We start from the raw sequence: 21,201 nt of genomic DNA, 5'->3' as shown, positions 1-21,201 counted from the left end.
AGAGTGAAACATGCGTATATTTAATGGTAAATGATTCGTCTAGGACACTCACCCTTTTACACTACTGTGCATATCTTTGAAAGTACTGTTATTTTAGCCCTTGAGTACTCTTCGGATCAATTTGAGTCTGTAAGTAGAAAGAAGTAATTTATGCCATCTTAAAATTGAAATATATTTGGGAATTTAATAGACTGTTAACGTATATAATTTTAAATCTATGCACAAGGATTTTCTATATGAGAAACGTTTAATAGTAGTATAAGATACTTGAAAAAATGTCGTAAGGAATTGTAATATATTTATAAACTAATTGTATTTTTTATTTCACTTCTATGTACAAAAGTTCTTGCAACATAGAGTATAACTATTTTCTTATTTTTTTCGTCTTTATAGTATCAATGCAAAAATCGATAAGTCTATTTAAGTAAACCTAACAAATTAAAAAAATTCTGTTTAGTATAGATAGCTCCATTTTAAAACAGAATATTTGTAGTCATATCTCCATAGTGAAATTTACATACCATCAATGTGTGTCAGTAAAAATAAAGGATTTGCATTCCCAGTTTCTGGTAGGGATGCAACAAGAAACCCCCTCATAAAAGATCCCATAGCATTCCAAGATAAAAACCAGAAAGTATCCTTAATTTAAAAATTTCAAACAAAATTGCTTATACAGCTCCACCCCATGTACCATCATCACAACAAATTATAAAACTCTAATTGGCAAGCTTCCTTCAAACAACAATATTCCAAGTCTTCACTTAAAAATGACGATACACAGGTGTCACTATCCCACAAAATTTTACCGCTGATGGTAGCAGGTTGCAAACTAAGAACACTTGAAAATCGAACGACCGCGTTGCAAAATTAAATTACATTGTATCCGAAAGTAACAGTCGCGAGGTAGTTCGATAGCTGGTTTTACTATCATTTCCTACAAAGATTCAGTTGACACGGGCGAAATAAAGCGAACGTTTTAAGAGCATCGCTGTGCCAACGGGATTCCTTGCGACGCACATCGGAGTGCACTCGAACGAGGTAGGCGGGATGATGCGAAAGAAAGGAAAGCTTTGGTCCACCCCGCTGATCCAGCGGCGAGCCAATAACCCAGTCGAATTAAAGTGAACGAGCAACGAACGTTCGTTCCTCGTGTCATTGGTGCCAGCAGCACCGTACGCTGTTCACCTGTGTTCTTGTAACACGAGATGCATTCGCATTACGCAACTCGTTGCAGCGGCTCACCGCACGCAGCTCCTACGCAACTGGGTTATTATTTACAAGCCACGGTGCTCCCCGTCGTTGTTGCTCTTAATTCCACCGTTTCCCGATTTCCTCCTTCCATCGTCGTAAATCTGCGACACTGATGGAGGAAGATAAGAACAGTTGCGTTTTCAGCTGGAGCATGAATCAATGACTCACGGCAGACAGTGACACTAGGGGACCGCGGAGCCTGGAACGCAGACGGTAGAAAGTGAGGTTTTTAGTGGGCTGGTAATCATAGCTTTTAGTAGGAAGCTGAATTTTGTAGGGATATTATTTTAGTTTGATTTTAACATCAACATTTATATTTCGTGATGATAAGGGGAACATGGAGACGGTTGAGTTAATATATGGTGATGGGGATCTTGGAATTTGTTTGAATAACGGTTATGTAATTTTCAGAGCAGGTATATCAATCATGTCATTCTTAGGTACTTGTTACATTTCATTTGCTTTAACTTTGAAATTATTCTGGATTGTCTCGTACCAGGTGGTGTAATTAGGAAGTTTGTGATTCTGTATGTAAATAGAAACGAAGTAAGTTGGAAATGAAATATATATTCTCAAGCCAATTTTTAGTTTAAATGAGGACGTTTTTGTGTATTGGCAAGGAGAATAGTAAGTCAGAAATTAACAAAATAGTATCTAGACTTGTACATATGTATACAGGTTGTTCGACGACAGTTGTTGGAAATTGTAAGGTGTGATTTTACATCCTAAAATAAGATGAAAATGAAGATAGATGAAATTGTGTTTGGGGCTTCGTTTCTGAGTTATTAATTATTGAAAAACCGCCTAAGTGTGAAATTCGTCTGATTCACAACTTGTTCTACTGCCGACGTGCATTAGCCAGGTCAGACACGGTGAAATCAGTAGAATAAGTCCCAAGTTAGTCACATTTCATGCAAATTTTAGGCGTTTCCTCAACAACTAATAACTCTGAAACGAAGCTTTGAATGAAATAATGTCAGTCTTGATTTTCATCCTATTTTGACACGTAGAGTCATCCCTTAAAATTTCTAAAAAGATTATTATAAATAATCGTTGTACTGTGTAGCTTATGCGTGTATTTATGAAGTGTGACAGTATTAAAATTATTAAAAAATTAACTACACTTCATTATGTGAGAAATACAAAGCTAGTATAAAACTCCCTCCCTCTTCAATCCCATTTATCTTCACTTCTTAGCCTAGTGTAGGTTAACAAGGCAAGCAGTTTACTGCTTACACCACAGAAAATTAAATATCGTCTAATGAAAATTGTCCTTAATCACATCACACAATTTGTTCACCTTTGATCCGAAGATACTAACGCAACTACTTATTCGTTAACTCTAATGGAATTACACGAGCAAACTGGTTTACAGTAAAAAGTGTGCAATATCTTTTTTCTCATCCATGAGACGAAAAAGATAATAACACGGGGCAATATTTTGACGTTGCATCACTTAAAGGAATATTATTACCGTATCGGAAGGAAGATAGAATCGTGAACTAGTTATACGGTACAATCTGTTCCTCGTAATTTGTTTCCACCGCTAATTATCTTGTATATGTTTCCCTTATCTGTCAGAAGGGATCCACTGCGTCTCGTGCTTTCATTTTGTGCCGCTTGCTAATAGTAACCTCCGTCGTGTGCCGCCGTACTCCGTAATCGTGCGAAATTTATTTGCATACCATAAATCATGCGGAGATCGCGAGTGATTAGGTTGCGTGCCGCAAATTGAAATCCCGCGGATGTAGCGGCAAATACTAGTTAGGATGCTTTCTTTGGTACGCGCAGGACTGGGAAAATTTCTGATCGAGATATTAGAAACATTATTTTGAACAGTGATATACAGAATTCATATGCTTGATTAAAATAAATAATATTGCAAATGTATGATGAGGCAATAAGAAATAATAGAATAGAAAAGTTTTTTATATATTGAAAAAAAATAACTATTAAATATATTTTTAATTACAATATGCAGCAAAAGGTTTGAATTGATTTATAATATGATATTGAATTTTATTTCTTGTGGATTATGATAAATCCACTTGCTACTAGTTAAGAATTCTTGCTGTTTTATGAAATATTTTAATATTTTCCCAGATGTAGAATTTTTTAGGCGAATGTTACTAACATACATGTATTTGTTTGTTACAGGTTACCACAGCTTGCCGTTTTAGCGAAGATTTTGTGCCTCCTGATGGTGAGTGATCACATAAATCTATTTATTAGATATTAATTAAAAAAATTAACAAGTAACAATAATTAAGTTTGAGTAGAGCTAACCTATTAATCAATATCAGGGTAAACTGCAAATATAGGGTACAATTAAATTGAAATAAATTTCCTAAATAAACATAATTCAGTCTCATTTAAATTCCTACATATATATTTCTAAATTTTCTACATGAAATTAACTTTCTTCGAAATGCAACCCCACTAATTATCAACGATAGTTTCCCGAAACTTCAGTGCTCAGCATAGAAACATAAAATTCAACCGATGAGTTGAATTCGACTTTTGTACAGACTTTTCTCGTATACGAGAGCTAACAATAGGAATATTAAATATATCCTCCAACTTGCCATACATAGCCACGAAAAATAGTATCACCCCAGTTACCCAGAACCGCATCCGAAAAAAGAATCGCTCGTATCTGTATTGTTTTCGCGGCCATAGGTTAAAGGAAATACTAGCGACCCAGTTACGTAGCCTTTAACGAGCCGTGTAAGATTTGAACGAGGGCTTTGGCCGCGTTCGTGCGGAATCCGTAAACTTGCATACTTTACTCGATGGATAGGGCGAGAGCGTGAATACGTGCCAGATCTCTTCGTGCAGTAGCGGTGACTAGGTCAGATCAAAGATACTCCCGTGTGCAGTTTGTTGGGAAGGGTTCGACGGAATCGCGTGCCGAAAGTCGATCTAGGACTTGGCGAATCGGCAATTAAGGTAAATATCCCAGTAGCCGTCCATGTCCCAGTACCTGAGCGCTAAACCAATTTCATTTCAAGCATAAATTTTCATATACCTATTAAGGTAAATGTTCCTGTAGTCGACTAGGTCCCGATACCTAGTAATGCTAATTTTATTTAGTTTTAGGCTTAAATTCTGATGCACATAATAAAGAACAAAAATTGCATAAGCACTGGGACGCAATTCAAATAGCGGGACATGTATTTTTAGGTTGTCCACTTATTGGAACATTTGATATCTGAAGCGTCCAGATATCGGGATATTTATTTTAAAGCACAAAAGATAGTACCGTGAAATAGTATATTTAGTTACTGAGACGCAATTCAAGTGTCAGGATGTACGTCTTTAGGATTGTTCACTTACTGGGATAAGTGAAATCTGGAGCGTTCAGGTATTGGGACATTTACCTTATACTGACCTGCACTCTGCTAGTCGTAGATTAATGATCGGTGCTTCCACTCCTACACGTTTTATAGGGCCAACAATTTACAGGGTCGATGCCATTCGTCGTTGGCTTCGAGCTCTTTGACTCCTACCCCTGTACATTTAATGCTCCGTCTTGCACCAGACGTGGAATTATGCAATTTAATGTGAACACATTTTTCAGTTGGCGCCGCGTCGCGATATGTATTTTTCTCGGGTTCCACATAAAAGCGAGTTATCTACATACACGAGTCGATTATCAGTTCCTGGACACGATTAACCAAGTGGGCCGTGATCCTTTCCTCGAACTGTTTTGCTGTAAGACACGGTGAACACAGGTCATTGCTTTTTTTAGATTGATTGGTTAGTAGAACACTAGGTAGCCTTATTGGCGCTAGGTATGCGCAGCATGAAATACTTTTTCCAGAAGGAAAGGATTCTTGGATTCATTACCTCATTCCAGTGGCATATGGTTTCACTTTTTTGAAAAACTGTGCTTCAAGTTCGAAGTTTTTGGGTTGTAATATTTCCTTGAATTGCCCTTTTTGAAGTAGAAATTGAATTTCTTTTTCATCATTATTTGATCGTTCATAAACTGAAATTTAGTAACTACATAAAGCATCGAATTTTTAAGCACTACTGCAAGCAAATATCTTCTCCGATGATGTCAGGGAACATGTCGCTATGTTAATGTCGTTAGAACGCGGTTGATCATTATTCATATACATTACTATTCAAATAATAATTCAAACATTTTTTCTCCATGTATAATTGTTGACGATTATTCGTGTGAGCTTTTATTTGAACATGATGCAGTTAACTAATAAATTATTCTACTTGAACATTCTTGCAACTACATTTGTTTTTCATCACTTTTACAAACATGTATATTTTACTTCTACACTATTAGTTCTGTAGTGTTCAGATTCACATTTTTCGGTCAATCACTATATTTTAATACCCAATTTCTGTATATCATTCATGGATACCTTTCATATCAAAGCTAAAATTTCTTAACATTAATTTCCCCCTCGAAATGATCAAGAAACGAATATAATAAAAAACTGACGAAAAATTATAGTAATTTCAATACAATGTATCAAACATCACGTAACATCAATCACGAGACGAGCCTCATGTATTTCGATTGAGATCAACGATCGATACCACACGACGATCGATCAGATAAACGGCGATTGCTGGGACGGGACTACCGTGTTCAGATTCGAGATTCAGATTCGAATCGCATTCAAATGAAGCTCCCGCGTTCTCAATACCGGTTGCGCAGTAAACGGTCCAATAAATAATTAAACGGTCGGCAGAGGATGAATTTAGACGTTTCTCGTGATCGCTGAATAAACCGCAAGGCGAGCGTAAACGAAGAGCCATTACCTTGATTGTACGACGGTCGAGCGAGAATTTAATGAATGGCCATCGCGTATAAAATTGCAAAACTGTTTCGCTGACTATGTCGCAGGTCTGTGTTGTCGCTCGTGTCCTTCTTGTCAGATTTTTATCGCGACGAAACGCGGCTGTCGTAACGATGACGTGGAATTAATTAGAGATCAAACTCCGTCCGTTGCATATATGTATATGCAACGCTGCATTGCGGCTAGGCGAAAAATGCGTCGCGTGCAGCAACCTCGTTGGTTGGAAAAGTGTTAACCGCAACTTCGTATATTTAGTGTTTAGAGGATAGGAAAGCGGTGGTTCGCGCAGCGGTCAGATTTGTCCGCAGTTTCAACCGTGCTCGGTTTCCGAGAGAAATTGTAGCAAAGTGAGTATCGATTATTAGTCAGAGTAGGGAAATTGTAACTTGGAATTGTCACAATTTGAGCCACAGAATAGGGTAATGTATTGTTGATAACGTGAAGAGTAATTATTTGTATAGAATTAATGAATAGAAAAATTTTAAAAGAATTGGATTTCAGAAGCTTTGAGAACAAATGATTTAGAGAATAAAAAATGTGCCTGTGATATAAAATATTTACAGAACTCCTTACGTCAATTAGGAAGAAGTTTCAATTTTGATATTGATCTGTCTTAAAGTCATCCACAGAAATGGTTATATATTTCATAATTTTTAAAATTTAATTTGATTATTTTGTTAATGTCTTAATAATATGTATCTTAAAGTAGAATAATTCTACTATATTTTACTTTCTACACAGATTTGTAAAAGTAATTATACATGCCAATTAAATGAAACTAAATATTTGACAATATTTGAAATTGCTACACGTATCACTGACTCATGAGTTGTTAGTATCGTTTTCCAATTTTATTCAGAAATCTAATATTAACATTAGATAAAGCACTGTATCCTAAAGAATAAAAAAGTAGAAAATTACTTTCACAATACCCTCCAAATTACTTTATGACAACCAGTTTAGAAAGTTCTGGATCAAAGGAACACATGTTCCATAACTAGAGGCCCATAAATATCTTTCAATCAAGTGTAATAAAATTCAAGATTTTTAGAATAATTTTCAAAAGAACAGGATATTCGTCGGAAACTGACGGAACATATCTTGGATATGTATATTATCCCTTAATCAACTCCGAAATTATTTTATAGTGCGTCTGGAACAAAGAAACCAAGAAGAATATTTTACAACACCTTAGCCGCATTAAACGTCGAAGCAGCGAGTTGATTTGGTAATATAAAGAGAGCCGTCTGGCAGTCATAACATTGTTACGGCGTCACTTCTGAAATAAAAGAAGTGTCAGATTCTACGGCCATTAATGGACAGCTCGTGTTCCCTCGTTAACAAATCTGGCCGTCAGTATGTCCTTTGTGGCCCTCGCTGTAACGACGTCAACCCTGTCCTTCTTCAACGTCTTTCGGTTTCACTTCGGTAAAAAGGGATCACCGCGAACAACTCCGCGAATAATTCGGTGCTGTGATATGCGAATCGACCGTAAAAATGTTCTTGCCCGGTGTCGTGAAAGAGACGTGACTGTCATTAACAATTCGGTCGTCAAACTGGATACCTGCCTCGCAAATTCCTATTTTTCTTTTCGTCCTTTCACGAATATGCCGAGTATTAAGTGATTTCTCCTGACAATAAGCGGACAGTAATTAAGTTGTCGGTGGTAAAATAGGGAACGTTATGTCGTTAGCTTCATGGAAATCCTGGGATTGTTGGAAAGTAGTAAACGTTAATGAAGTTTGAGGTAGAACGCTGTTTATGTGTGTTGTGGTTTGTATGTAACGTTATTTTTGAATGAAAGATGTAATTGCGGAACGAGATGTGAGAGGAAGTGTAAATACTAGATATAAAAATTGTAAATTATAGTTAAAAAACAAGAAATATACTTGTTCTCTAAAACAAGTTTTTAAAGATCTTAATAGCAATGGAAAATTTATATTTTGAGTGATTTAATGTGTATCGAGTTTGTAGCTTCCATTAGTTGGAACTCATCTTTTGTGAATCACAAAATTTCCAATGTTTAGTTACTTCTATTTTCATAACACAACTTCGAATTGCAACCTCTAAATGAGTTTTTCAGCATCTATTGTGATGTATAATTCACACCTGTAATCTTTCGTGATGACAATCTTTAAATAGCTCTCAATTCAGCTGTAGCACCAGTGCCAGTTTTATCTAAGAAGCATTGCTTGGAGTCCTTTTGATCATTTCAGGAACCATACAGATACAAGAGTCAAGCACATTCTGTGATTTCGGGACATCCCATATAAAATACAGCAGTTTCACAAACGTTTACGGCTCGCTTTGACGAAACATGTACAACACGAAATTGCTTGTGATTACAGGTGGTGATGTGCGGGGCGGTGCCGGCAATGGTGCGCTCCGTGAGTCTCTACTCGACTTGCAGCAGCGGGAACGTTACCGTAATTGGCCGCTCAATCAAGGCCATAGGACGCGATGATCACAATGCACCCTACCGTAAGTAAGACTGTAATCAATCACGTTGTCGAAACTAGTAAATCCTTTATCGTTAGGCCTGCCTTTGCTCCTTTCAATTAGAAATCGAAAGTTTGGAGTAGCGGAACATATGGAATATTTGAAAGGCTTCCTAATGTTACTAAAAACAAGAAATGGTGTAACATATTTGTAATATTATATACGTAACATCTCTTTACAATTTATAAAATTTTATTTAAGTTTGTTTAAAAGCAAGTCAGTTCATAGTGACTTTCAGAACAGTCAACAAACGTTCACAATTATAATATCTCAAGATCTATTTATAAATTATAGACTGAAAATAACTAAAAACTCTAGGTGTTAAAATATAGATATTTATCTTAAGCTATGTAAATAATATATCAATTGAACTCAAGTAATTATAGTAATCACTCCATAATGTAAAGTTCACTGTTAGTTTTCCAATTGCTGGTAGGATTGAGCATATAACTCACATTGATTCTTCTGGACATCAATAATATTCGTTGATGACAATCCACTTGCAGAGATTTCCATTGAAATAAAGTTACAAGTGTTTTAATCAGGTTCCACCAAATGCTCAAAACTTCTGGAAGATAGTGTACACGTTCAGAATATATACGAAGTATTATTAATAGAGTTCTGAAGCCCAATTTACCAATACAGCCTGGAAATAAGGTCAACCACGCGACGTCGTCATTTAGACAGCCTCCGAATAAGTCTGTGGACGCAACGTGTGCGGTCATCGTGCAGGACAGGTCGATTGGTTAATTGAATCGCATCGGGTAGTCGGCCGACACAGGCCACTCGACCGTGACGTTATCTTCCCCAATCGATAGTTTCGTAGACTAATAAGGATTCTGGGCGAAAGGGTGGCGCACTCCACAGAGATATAAACGTCCCGGTCTAGGGCACTAAAGATCTTAATTTATAGCGATCCTTATCGATTGACCTAGGGTCAGGGCCTTATCTCTTGTTCCCTTTCGCTACCAAGCGCCACCGTGGGCCACTTTCCCGAGACCCATGGAGTTTTATCTTCACGAACTAATAACCTAGCTCTATTTCCGCGGAGCTGGCAGAGAAAGGAACAAGAGGAGCAGAAGAAAGCAACCGTCGAAGAGTTGGAGTGAATTACAGCGTCAGTTGCGATTGTTTTCGACTAGACAGTGTCTATCTCACCATTCGGCTCTGCTCGAACGAGCCTAGCGCTGATTTTTATTTATTAGGATCGTCGCGAGTTGGGTTCACGGTCGTTCCTCTAGAAATCGAATCTATGATATTAATGGGAGTTGCGGAGAAAGCTTACTATATATTCCCATTTTTTAGCGATTCGTGGGTTGTCTCTATGGTTAATTACCCATGGATCTTTTCGATTTCAATCGAAATATTAGGAAATTTATCGTGAACATTGGGAGGGTTGAATTAACATAATGAATTGTACAAATGGTTTAGTGGGAAAGTGACAAGTAGCGAAATATGTATTCATAGATTATGCAGATTAGCGGATTTGCATATCGAAATTTAGATGAGAGTAGTTTGTGAGCCGTTGATTGAGTGTCTTGTTAATTTTGATGAAACGATAAGGATATTTAAATATGGACATGCGAAAGTGCTACATACTAGATATTGTATACTATGTGTACGTGCAGATAAGGAAATTAACTACAGTCAATTAAAGTTACTATCTTACAAAATGGTAGTGTATTTGTATGTTTTAAGGATCCTTATTAAGTAGTCGTGATTTTAGTTTGTTTTAATGCAATTTTATCTGGGCTAAAGTTTTATATCTATATACTTCTACATATTTATTTTTGATAACATTGCTAATATCATCAGTTACATACTTCATTTATTTCCGTATCGTCACATTCAATCACTGCTACTTTCATTACGTCTGATTAATTCTATAGCGATTTTCAGGTCTTTCTTAAGCTAACTATGATTTGTGATTCTCACTTCGACAAATACCTTATTGCTAACTTTAAGAACACTGTAAAGTTCTTGTTAATATTTAAATATACTTGGAATTCATTGATACTACGTTAATTCTAGGAAGCTCAAACTGAATTAAATATCCACAAACTTTTAGAAAACCTTCTATCATAAAATAACTCGAATAATCAGTTTCTGTCTCATGGAGTAATCACGTTTAATGGTTTCGTAGAAACGAATTAAATACCTTATTTTTTCGAATATCTATTCATCTTAAACTCCCCTACAGCAATGTCCTAGGATTGAAAGACCCTTATTTGCGTTCAGAACGCCTAACTGCTAATCTATGTAATTGTTTTCGCCAAAGATTCTCAAGTAACATTCTACGGTCAGCTTTGCCTAAGCGATTCCGACCGTATTCTACTGAAAGCATCCGAAATTGATTCTGTACGTCACTTTCCCACGTGCAAGCTGAGTCTTGATAATAAATATGAAATACGCAGCTATAATAATCAAGCGAACTGGCCACACCATCCCGATCCCCGCGGTACCATCGAATTTTCGACCGCGTTCGGAGTCAGTGCCAGCAACGAGCTGTCCGCCCTATCCGCGGCGCGAGATCGAGGCGGCTCCTCTTCTGGTTCCCGCGAGCGAGGAAGGGGAGAAAAGGAAGGTCTGAAAGGAGGGAAGAAGGCTTGTGCAAACAGAGGAGCCAGTTTTCGCGCCGCACGCTGCGCCGCGTCTGCACCTCCCCGAGATCCATCACCTTCGTCCACCTCTTCCTCCTCTTTTTCCACCTCCTCCTCCTCCTCTGGCGTCTCGCGGTGCCGCCGCCGCCGCCGCCGTCGCCACTGCCTCCACCTTTTCCTTCTGCCACTCGCGTCTCCTACCTCTCTTGGCGGCGTTTCACTCCAGACAACAAGCCTCTTCTGACCGGCGATTACTCAAGCTCCATCCGCGAAACGGACCGACTCTGCGCGAGGGTTTCAGACACCGTGAGAGCGTCCTTGAAGCTTTTCGAATTTCTAACTCGGCGTGCTCTCTGCCTCTCGAGCGCACGCGGCCCCGTGAATTCTTCGCCGCCCCCGCCAGATAATTAGCCTCGCCAGGGAAATTGTTTGTTTGGTTACTCGCCGCTAATTAGTCGCCGCGAGTTTACGATCGTTTCGGCGGGAGGATTCGCGCGTGTGGTATTCGGATGACTAATTTATGAAGGGATGATGGTGCTGCGGTGGTTTCTCTTGGCGCGTTTCAAATTGTTGATTATATTGTTTTTATGAGTGGAAAGAGAGGATTTAATTTTCGAGTGGATGGTAACTGGTGGTACTAATGTTGAGTATTCCAATATAAGATTTTATATTTATATTTTTGAGGGAGGGGGTACTGTCACATTAACTATTAGCGGCTCTGAGAAACTAGCTTTACAAATTGAAGAGTAGTTTGGTGTTTTTTAAGAATTCGGTTTTTACCTAGGCTATATTAAGTTTCTAATATTCTGTATCTAAGTTTTACAGTTATCATAGGATTTATTATTACATTATATCATGTTATAATTGTAGGAAATACCTAGCTAATGCAAACTACAAAATTCTAAGACTGTAAAGAATGTTATGATACATTGTCCACTACATACATATCTACTACAGTGACAATTCTTATCTGAAACACTTTTATTCCTTATAGCTATAGGTATAGATATTGTATAATATTTTTATCAAATTTTTGGTCGCAAGTCACAATACAAGATAAAAATACATGCGTAAGTTTTAAATAGCTCAGTTCGCCTATATCTTTGATTAGCCAAATTAATTGGATTCAGTAAATTACATTCTCACGTAATCTTGGTTATATGTCGAAAATGATGATATAGATCGCAATGCAGTAAATCCCTTTTACGATTTAATCCTTCACAATGGCAAGTCATACTCGTTCTATAAATCGTAGTCTGAATACCTCAAGTAAGCACTGTTATATCGTTGAATTTAGTGAATTAAAAGACCTTGGAGAACTTCTCGGACATCTATTCATTCATAAACTTATTTATTGATGACTAGGTACTTTGTTCTGCCTGTATTACTTTGATGTATGAAACTGAAGAAAAATCAGTGTATGTAGTTAAAAAGGCTGCTGAGACAAATTCGATAATTATTAATAGATATTTATTAATATAATAAATAGACATTCTTTTTCCACTTATAATATAACGAGTAAAAAATTGTTTCGGAAGATATCAAAATATTAATCTTAAACAATATTAGAGCAATCTACGGAATTCATAGGAAAAATCAATTTTACTATTACATGTGAATTATTGCAAAACAGCCAGGGTGTAGAATCTTGCAATGCAATATTGTAGTAACTTTGTTCATTAATCAACATGTTCACAATATTAATATCCTTCTCAACTGAATAACATACATCTTTATTTACAATTATTTATAATCCAACAATAACTATTATCAGTGACCCAGCCAAACCATAATCATGCAACCTACCATCTTAGAAAAGACATCTGAAGAGGCCTAACTAGTCGTCATCACACCAGCAATTACATACCTCGATCGAGTCATTTTTATCTACTTAAACGCCCTTAATCATCCTTCATAGGGTCTCATCTTCAAATAAGTATCTCTGTGAATCACGATACGCTCACTACGTAACATCCTGCTGCCCCGTGCGAGGCATCGAAACCACCAAAAAAGGGACAATGGAATTCATAACCGAGAAACGAAGAAAGAAATGGCATCTGTAGCACCAGATATCCATTCTCCTCGGAATTTAATTATTCTATTCGCAGAGGGCCGTGATTATCGCGTCAGACGGGCAAACCAGGGCCCCAGCCGTCGCAGGTTTGATCCTGGGACAGCAGGGTGCATTCCAGCCATTCGCTCTCCTCGGTAATCTGTTGCAGGACGGAGGACGTCTCCGGTGCACCAGCCAATCGTACGTTCAGGTGTTAACAACAGGATCGCTATTATACGGTGCCGGACTTATAACAAGAGCCGCGGTTATACGCGTCTTTTCCTGCTTCTTTTGCCCTCTTTTCTCTTGTTCCTCTGCTTACGTGGTCGGCACCGGTTCGCTCGCTTTCGCGTCGTATTATAGCTTTCATAACGCCGACGCCGCGAAATTGTGGCGCTCCAGTGGTTCTCACGCGTCCCTTGCGATATTATAAAAAGCATCGATACCATATTTGAAACCAATATTCGATTTTTATATATTTCAGCTACTTTCTTTTTGTCGTGTAATTTTCAGAGATTCGACATTCGATAGAAAGTATTCTCTGAGAGTTTTCTTGCGTTGAAATGATGGAAGAAAGGAGGCGAGGAGAAGAGTTGAGAGTATTTAGTTGGGTCGAAGAGAAAAAGCTATTAGTTGCGAACCTGTAACGAGCGAGGAATCGGTTCCTGTATCGCGAGGAGCACGTAGAAGTAATATATGGGATCCATTCTTCTTTCCCTCTGTCTCGCTCTTCCCTACTTGCGCGCGGGCCCATCCTACCAGTTATTATCGGGGGTAATCGTGCCTAAAAGCCGGTGCCCGCTTTTGATTAAAATTGGCTTTTAATTCATTTGGCAGCCTCTAATCTCGTGGCGGCTTCGATCAGAGGGAACGAGGGCGAAAGGGGTGGAGAAATTTGGGGAACGGAAGACAGAGGTACGAGGCGAAAAATTTAGTTGCTTCTTCTTCATCCCCCTGGGATCAGCCGTCCATTATGAGAATATATCATGAATAAACGCCTTTCTATTGCAGTGAAAAGGTTCATTTGCCAGTGAACGATCGGAGTTGCGTTTATACTTTATTTATTACTCGAGTTGGGTGTGTTTGAGTGTTTATTGCAGTTCATTGTTGCGGTAATATGTAGATACAATGCTGTAACATCGTACGGAGAATTTAATAATGTGATTCTCCAATTTAGAGTATTACTGTTCTGCAGAAGGTAGAAATAATTTTTTAGATTAGATATACAAAATGGTAATTTATGTCATTTTTAGTCTTTTGGTCGCCCAAAGTCTTTAAATTTGAATGTGTTCATCAAATTTAAAGCAGAATAGCAGTTTGGAGTCTTCTGATAATTATTTCGTTGTTTTCGTGCGAAGAAGAATATTGTATTTGTTTCTATGTCGCTGTTGTCTTATATAGAATTATAGAACATAAATTATGAACATTTCAAACTGTATAAAGACTTTATTGTGAATTTTAAAGGGCTCCACTATTATTCCAATGTATTGTACTTAGATAGCAAAAAGAAATAATTGCTGAAATAAGGAAATTGGTGGGTACTGAAATAATTGCACTTTTCATATATATCAAGACAACTTTATATATAGCAGAAATGAAAGAAAAATAATGTATACAAATATTTTGTTTTAATTGGTTCATTTTACAATCTCTGAGTACAAAATGCATTTGTTGTATAGTGAAATACTTAAACACTAACATTAATTCTTCTTTACACTTATAAATAATTTGAAAACCATGTACAATAAAATGGCTTTCTTCAATGTATTACTATTATAGAATTAGTTATCCACTAGGTGAATTTAGGTCTTACAAATTTGCAGTATCCTAAAAAATAACAAAAAACACATATGATGAAAACATCAATGGCTGAACCCATTCTCTAAAATATTAAAAACTCACAAACGTCTTCTATGCTTTCACAAGCAACTCTACGTTATCCCCAATTTTACAAACCCCTCGGCACTCCAATTTCCCCAACTGCAACTCGAAACAACTGTAGACCAACTTTCAATAAGACAAGAAAGTACATACAGCGTTCCAACAATCATCCCAATCTAGCCACTGTAACTCTCTCATAATAGAATATCACCCAATAGGGGGAAATTCCACGCTCCGTACTCAGTGACAAGTGCCCAACTACCTCAACCTCCAGCTAACTGATGAAGAAGACCGAGTAGCAGTCAGTCGGACAAAACATTGAAATCACCACAGCGGTGTCGCCTGTCTCGAAAGGCGTATCCTACGTCCGAGCAAACCTGCACCCGTCACTGTTCCGATTGCCGTGCCGGAACGAGCTCGCTTCCCTTATTTGATAACGATAACCATCTCGTTTCGGAGCGAACCGTCGAAGTTTCGCCGCGATTGCCTCGACGGCAACTAAGTATCGGAAGTATAGGAGTTCGGTAATGGGTAACTGGAACGAACAAACAGCGTCTACGTATCGTCCTATGCGTTCGTGGTATCGGTGTGCCGGGGCTGTTATCGTCGTACTTTCCTATCGACCTTGGTTCGCAGGTACATCGTGCCTCATGCTGGTCGGGTGAACGTCGCGGAGCGGAAAAGGAAAAATTCACTGACGATAGTTTCGAACTTGCGCTGTGGTATTAGTGACGGAAACTTCGTCGTTGATAATGTCCATTATATCTTCTTATTCAGTCGCTGAGGCCATCCCAAAACTGCTTCTAACTCGTATGTGACTTCTAACTCGGTGACGGCTAAAACGGTGCTTGGGACGATTCCATAAAATTTTACCAAGAAAAATGATGTCGAACTTTATTACTTACGTGTCGTGGGTGAAGCTCGGTAGGTTTATTGGAGAATGAAGAACTTTAATTGAGTTCAATATTTACGATAATAGAACTTGTAATGAGAGTGTTATTATTAATTTTATTATTAAAAGAAATTAATAATTAATTATTAATCTTAATTTGTTTGGTATATTGATAATGAAGTTTAATACACAGCTGAAGGTACTTTTAGTTGTTTGTTTTTAAGAAAGTAATTAAAATTTTTGTTAATTGCAGAATACAAAGTTCTAGTGTTTTAAAAAATTGATTACCTGTACGATTCTGTAACACATTTATACGGCTACGCAGGAATATTGTCTCATTTTTAGAGCAAAAATTAGTGATAGTATTTGTATAGTATTCGTGATGTTATTTTGCAAAATTTTGCTTAACATAAATCGTTGGTATCATACGAATTAGATAATTCGCATTAACTTATCTATCCTTGGGACTTAACTTTAAAAGATTCTATCATTAACTTAAATTCCTAATTAATCAATACCCGATCGGTGGTACGATTGATATTACCCATCGAATCGGATCTCAGATCGATTAATTCCGATGCCCACGAACAAGACGAATGTTGGTAGCTACTAGCTAGAGAAGAGAAAAGAATCAGTCGGTTGACCGCGAGGGATGTCCTTGCGATAGACGTCTGCTGAAAGGCGAATCCAATTAATTAAGGAAAGTGGCGCGATTAATTGGCGCGGGGTATAGAGCACGGTGAGTTTGTCAGAGAGAGCAGCCTCGGATTAAGTCCTTTCTTGCTTTTTCTCGTCGCCGAAGGTTGGTAGGAGGCGGTAAGAGAAAACGAAACGTAAAAGAAAAACGAAGGAGGAAAAGAGGCGGCGAGCCACGAGGGAGCGAGAGGGAACTTTACGAGGCAGTTCGGGGACATTCTTGATTTCGATGTTGTGAAGGCATCCGACGAGAACCACTTGAATTTAACGAGGCTCCAGCAAATGGGCCACCCTGCAGACTTACCTCCTTCCTTTTCTCTACGCGCGACGCTGTATACCCACGCTCGTGTGGCCGGCAAACAAAGGTAGAAAAACTCACGATCGTGACATCGTACCTTTTACCGTCAACCGTCTATCGCAACCTGGACGAAAATTAATTACTTTGTGCTACTTTTCGACGTCGGTGAACGAAATTTAAGCGACTAAACGGCGCGTGGAATTTCTTCTTTTTCACTCCCCCTCTGGATCTCGTTTCGACAACGTTGCGACTGGAGAATCAGATAAAACTCTTATCATTCTTTCTTTTTATCTTGTACTGAAATTGAAAATTCTCATTGTTTTGTGGGTCATGTACTGTTTAGCATTTAAAGTTCAAATACAATCTTGTTAAATAATAAATACTAATACATCATTGAGGGGTGGAAGCTAGATTTCTCGCTTTCCATTAAGAATGTGTTTAGAAATGTCAGACCTGTAGCTATTATATAGATACTGTAAATCATGTGTCTTTGATAATAGATATTCCTCAAGTAGGTAATTTTAACAAATTTAGAAAACGAAAACCAAACAAATGTGTGAATCTCAGTACCCTAGTTTCTTCAGTTAAAATAGAATCACTTCTATTCTATGAAAAAAAGATGTAAAAAGACTTGTTAAGGAACCGCAAACTTGGCTAACTTGGAATATCTTCATAGAATATTGTTCGAAAGTTTCAAGTAAATCGGTCAAATGTTTCTCGAGGTATCATGTCCACTGACTTGAAACCACTGACTTGTGGTTTTACGGAAACCACGATCATGGATTTAGCAGGCGATACCTCTGAAACAAGAAATTAATATTCTGGTACTTTGACTCCACTGTTCTCGGATCTACAAATAAAAATCCCAAAAGGATTCTTATTTCCGTATAAATAGAAAACTAGTGCAGAAACATGTTCCCTAGACTCTACACATATACTGTAATACTACTTACTTCAAAACAATTTCTGAGTCCAACATTCTCAAGCCATTGAATGCATCTCCTTATTCTACATTAACTCGCCCGAAAGTACAACTTAATCATAAACTCTTATGCAACGAGCACCGTTTATTATTTCACCATCATACAACTTTCCCTTTGTTGCACGTAGAGAACAATATCGTAGAGAGTAAAACAGAACTGGGGATACCAAAAAATGGAAGCCTTCAAAGCGTCCACGTGTCGAGCAGCCCCTCGAGGAAAGTGGTCCCGCTAAGAGCACGGTATCCGCGGCATGCTCGCTCCATAAACATCTCGTCCTTCCCGATGGCGAGTGCGGAAACCTCAATGGTGCACCTGTAAGCGTCGGTCCTTTTTCTCCTTTTTTTCGTTATATCCGGAACAAAAGACGCCTGCTTCTCAGTCGGTAGAATTTCGTAATAGCTGGTGCGAAAGGAAAAAGGGGGGGAGACACGGCGTTGCACTGAACACAGGCGCAACGTGCACCTCGGGGTCGAGGCACGACAGGATCCGCTAAGTGGCAAAGTACACACTGGTCGGTCTGTACCACCTTCATTAGCACCACCTAGCCTCGGCGGTAGGCTTAGCCAGTCTTTTCTTCCTTTCTCGGTGCCGAACAGCGGCTGGAAGAGGGCCTTCGAGCATCGATGTAGGTACAAGTCGCGTCATAAACCTCGACGAGGTCTCTTCTCGGAAATATGCCAGCTCGCACACGCTGAACCACAAAACGATTTTCCCTCCTCCGTTCTGTCGTCCTCGTGCGACAACTGACTTCAGCTGCGAGAGTTTTGTAAACCGCGTTGGCGTTTCTTTTCCTTTTGGTAACTGGTTCCAGCCTCGAGCACGGCTCGCGTCGAGGAAAAATGTTAATTAGGGAAATACGTTGACGCTGGGTGGGTTCAATCGCTCGTAAGAAGTGTTTCCTCTTCGTGGATCGGGCGGGTGATGCTTCTTATGGCGCAGCAGGAAGTTTGAGGAAGTGAGGAGTTCGTTAGCTTCTGAAATGTTTAAAGAAATACATAACTTGAAACTGTATGTAATTGAGCAGGTTTTAAAATATTAATATACTGAACTTGAGTCATATTAGATTGCAGCATAATTTTTATTAGGGTTTAGGACTAATTTTTATTTCATTTGACAAAATGATGTGAGCGGGAAACTGGTATTTTTCTTTTGTTATTAAAGTTGAATCCAATAAGTGTGTATATGATAATGAAATCTTATATTATTATTTTATGAAATTTATTACTTGGCTGTAGAAAATTATGAGTCAACGACTTCATGAATTCTAATCGTAAAGACTTCCTTCAATATTCAGTTACTAATAAGGCAAAATGTGTAGATGATTCTCATACTATCAAATTTATGTCAATACCAATTGTATAATTCAACCCATCTGCTGTTAATTATACTATCCAACAAGATTATAATAAATAAACTTCATAGTCACGTTATAGTCACGTTGGTATGATTTACTTCTTTAGAACCTTAAACGAGTACATAATTAAAATAGGCTCATAAATAAGAATATATAGGAATTACACGAAAAAACCTTTTGCAACTTAATTTTAATCGTGTTACATCATACGTCTTTGCAATGCATCCAACACGTTTAATATATTCATCCCATTTAATTAGGTCTCTTTGCTTTTATGTTGCAGAAAAACTTACGACGCAGTCCGAAGATTTCAGTAGGAAGTTATACATCTTCGCGGAAAAGAGCCAGCGATACATTTGCTTCAACAAGCAGTGGAAACTCGTCGGCCTGGTAATTACTTGCCTACCAATTAGTAGACATATTTCATCATACTGGGCGAGCGGGTGAATTTATACACGTGTCGGAAAATGCACTGCCACAAAGTTTTATATTCATCGCTCACATTATCGCTTTTGCTAGTAAAATAACCAGAAAACATTCTCCACGTGTAACTGTAATTTATTAGCGGAACGATTATAATTTAATTCTGTAATGCGTTCGGGTGCATGATTAAGAAGGCAATTTATATCGAGGAAACTTTTGCTCTCTATCTACATTGATGGATAAATCTCTATTGTTAGTCATAATTTTGCCTTATTATTATATAATTAATTTACGAATTTAGATCGATTTTATTGCATTAAAGTACAAATACAGTGACAAATGTTCAGAAAACGCATGGGTATTTGGTTCAGTGTTGAACCAAAGAATACGAACCCAAACTATAACCTAAGATAAATTACATCAATCTCATATACTTGATCAATTTTCTATTTTGAAATAAAATAATTGTTTTTACTTTAAACTGTGCCAAAAAATAAGAGAATAGAGCAATATTAATTGTTATGAAAAGCATACATAAAGCAGCTCGCAATTATTTTAAACTTATAATAGGAAAATATTAAGAAAAAACTTAGATGGTGTATACCTGCATCACTACGCTCTGTAGGGTTAAAATTGCTACCAACTTTTCGCCCCCAAAACCTAACAGAAACCCCTTGAATTTTGTTTCCAGCAAAAGAAGCACAAGGGTCCCATGTGCCAGTTCTACGAGATCTACAACGGGTCGTACCTGAGGTACAGAAGCGTGGCAGACGACACGCGGTACGTAGGCTTCAACAAGTTCGGCAAGCCAATGAAGAACCAGCGCGGTCGACAAGAGTGCTTCAACTTCATCAAGTACAACCCCCATGCCGACATCAATCATCACAACAGCCTGGTGAACGCGGGCATGGGTGGCATGGATCCCCGAGACCCGTACTTTGGGTCGAAGAAGCTCTCGCCGGCGATGAGGGCCACGAAGAACTCCCTGTTGCAGGCCGACAGTACGAGGGAGATGATCCACACGACGCATCGTTATCGGCACTCGAATCGCTGGAAGATGCGCCAGGACGAGAAGGTCTCGGTGCCGCGGAGACGACACGATAGCCGTCACTTCGTCGAGGCCAGCAAGTATTGAGCCGCGTACTGGCTCGCCGATCAAGACTGCCTCCTCCACACCGGTGAGAACCTGAGATCAGACTGCCAAATACGCTGGTTGAACGTACGGTCGAGATGTCAGGAACCCACTACGCGGCACCACCTGAAACGCGGCTCGAAGCACGGCGCCTCGATTGATCGCAACGAACAAAGCTGGCTCGCCTCGTATCCTACCCCTGATCGTACGTCCTTCCGCCTGACAGCGACACTCGGCCGAGATGGAAACACAACGAAAATCAGTAAGTCATCGCAGAGAAAGGGGAAGGAGCGTACGAACTCGCAGGGACGGT

General features: G+C 38.6%; 1 protein-coding gene across 2 annotated transcripts in view; it reads left to right on the top strand.

Annotated features, from left to right (window-relative positions):
• The window catches only part of LOC143185708 (fibroblast growth factor 18), a 150,848-nt gene extending 129,936 nt beyond the window's left edge, over positions 1 to 20,912 (top strand). For both annotated transcript variants that reach the window (XM_076388915.1, XM_076388916.1), the window contains exons 2-5: positions 3,409 to 3,454; positions 8,426 to 8,558; positions 19,617 to 19,723; positions 20,448 to 20,912. In XM_076388915.1, the coding sequence (XP_076245030.1) occupies positions 3,409 to 3,454; positions 8,426 to 8,558; positions 19,617 to 19,723; positions 20,448 to 20,891 (730 nt within the window). In that variant the 3' untranslated portion in view covers positions 20,892 to 20,912. The remainder of the gene's footprint in view (positions 1 to 3,408; positions 3,455 to 8,425; positions 8,559 to 19,616; positions 19,724 to 20,447) is intronic.
• The last annotated feature ends 289 nt before the right edge of the window (positions 20,913 to 21,201 follow it).

The sequence above is a fragment of the Calliopsis andreniformis genome, chromosome 12 (assembly GCF_051401765.1).
Source record: "Calliopsis andreniformis isolate RMS-2024a chromosome 12, iyCalAndr_principal, whole genome shotgun sequence".
NCBI classification, from domain to species: Eukaryota; Metazoa; Arthropoda; class Insecta; order Hymenoptera; family Andrenidae; genus Calliopsis; species Calliopsis andreniformis.
Note: the sequence above shows the minus strand (reverse complement) of the source record. Positions and strands in the feature narration are given on the sequence as shown.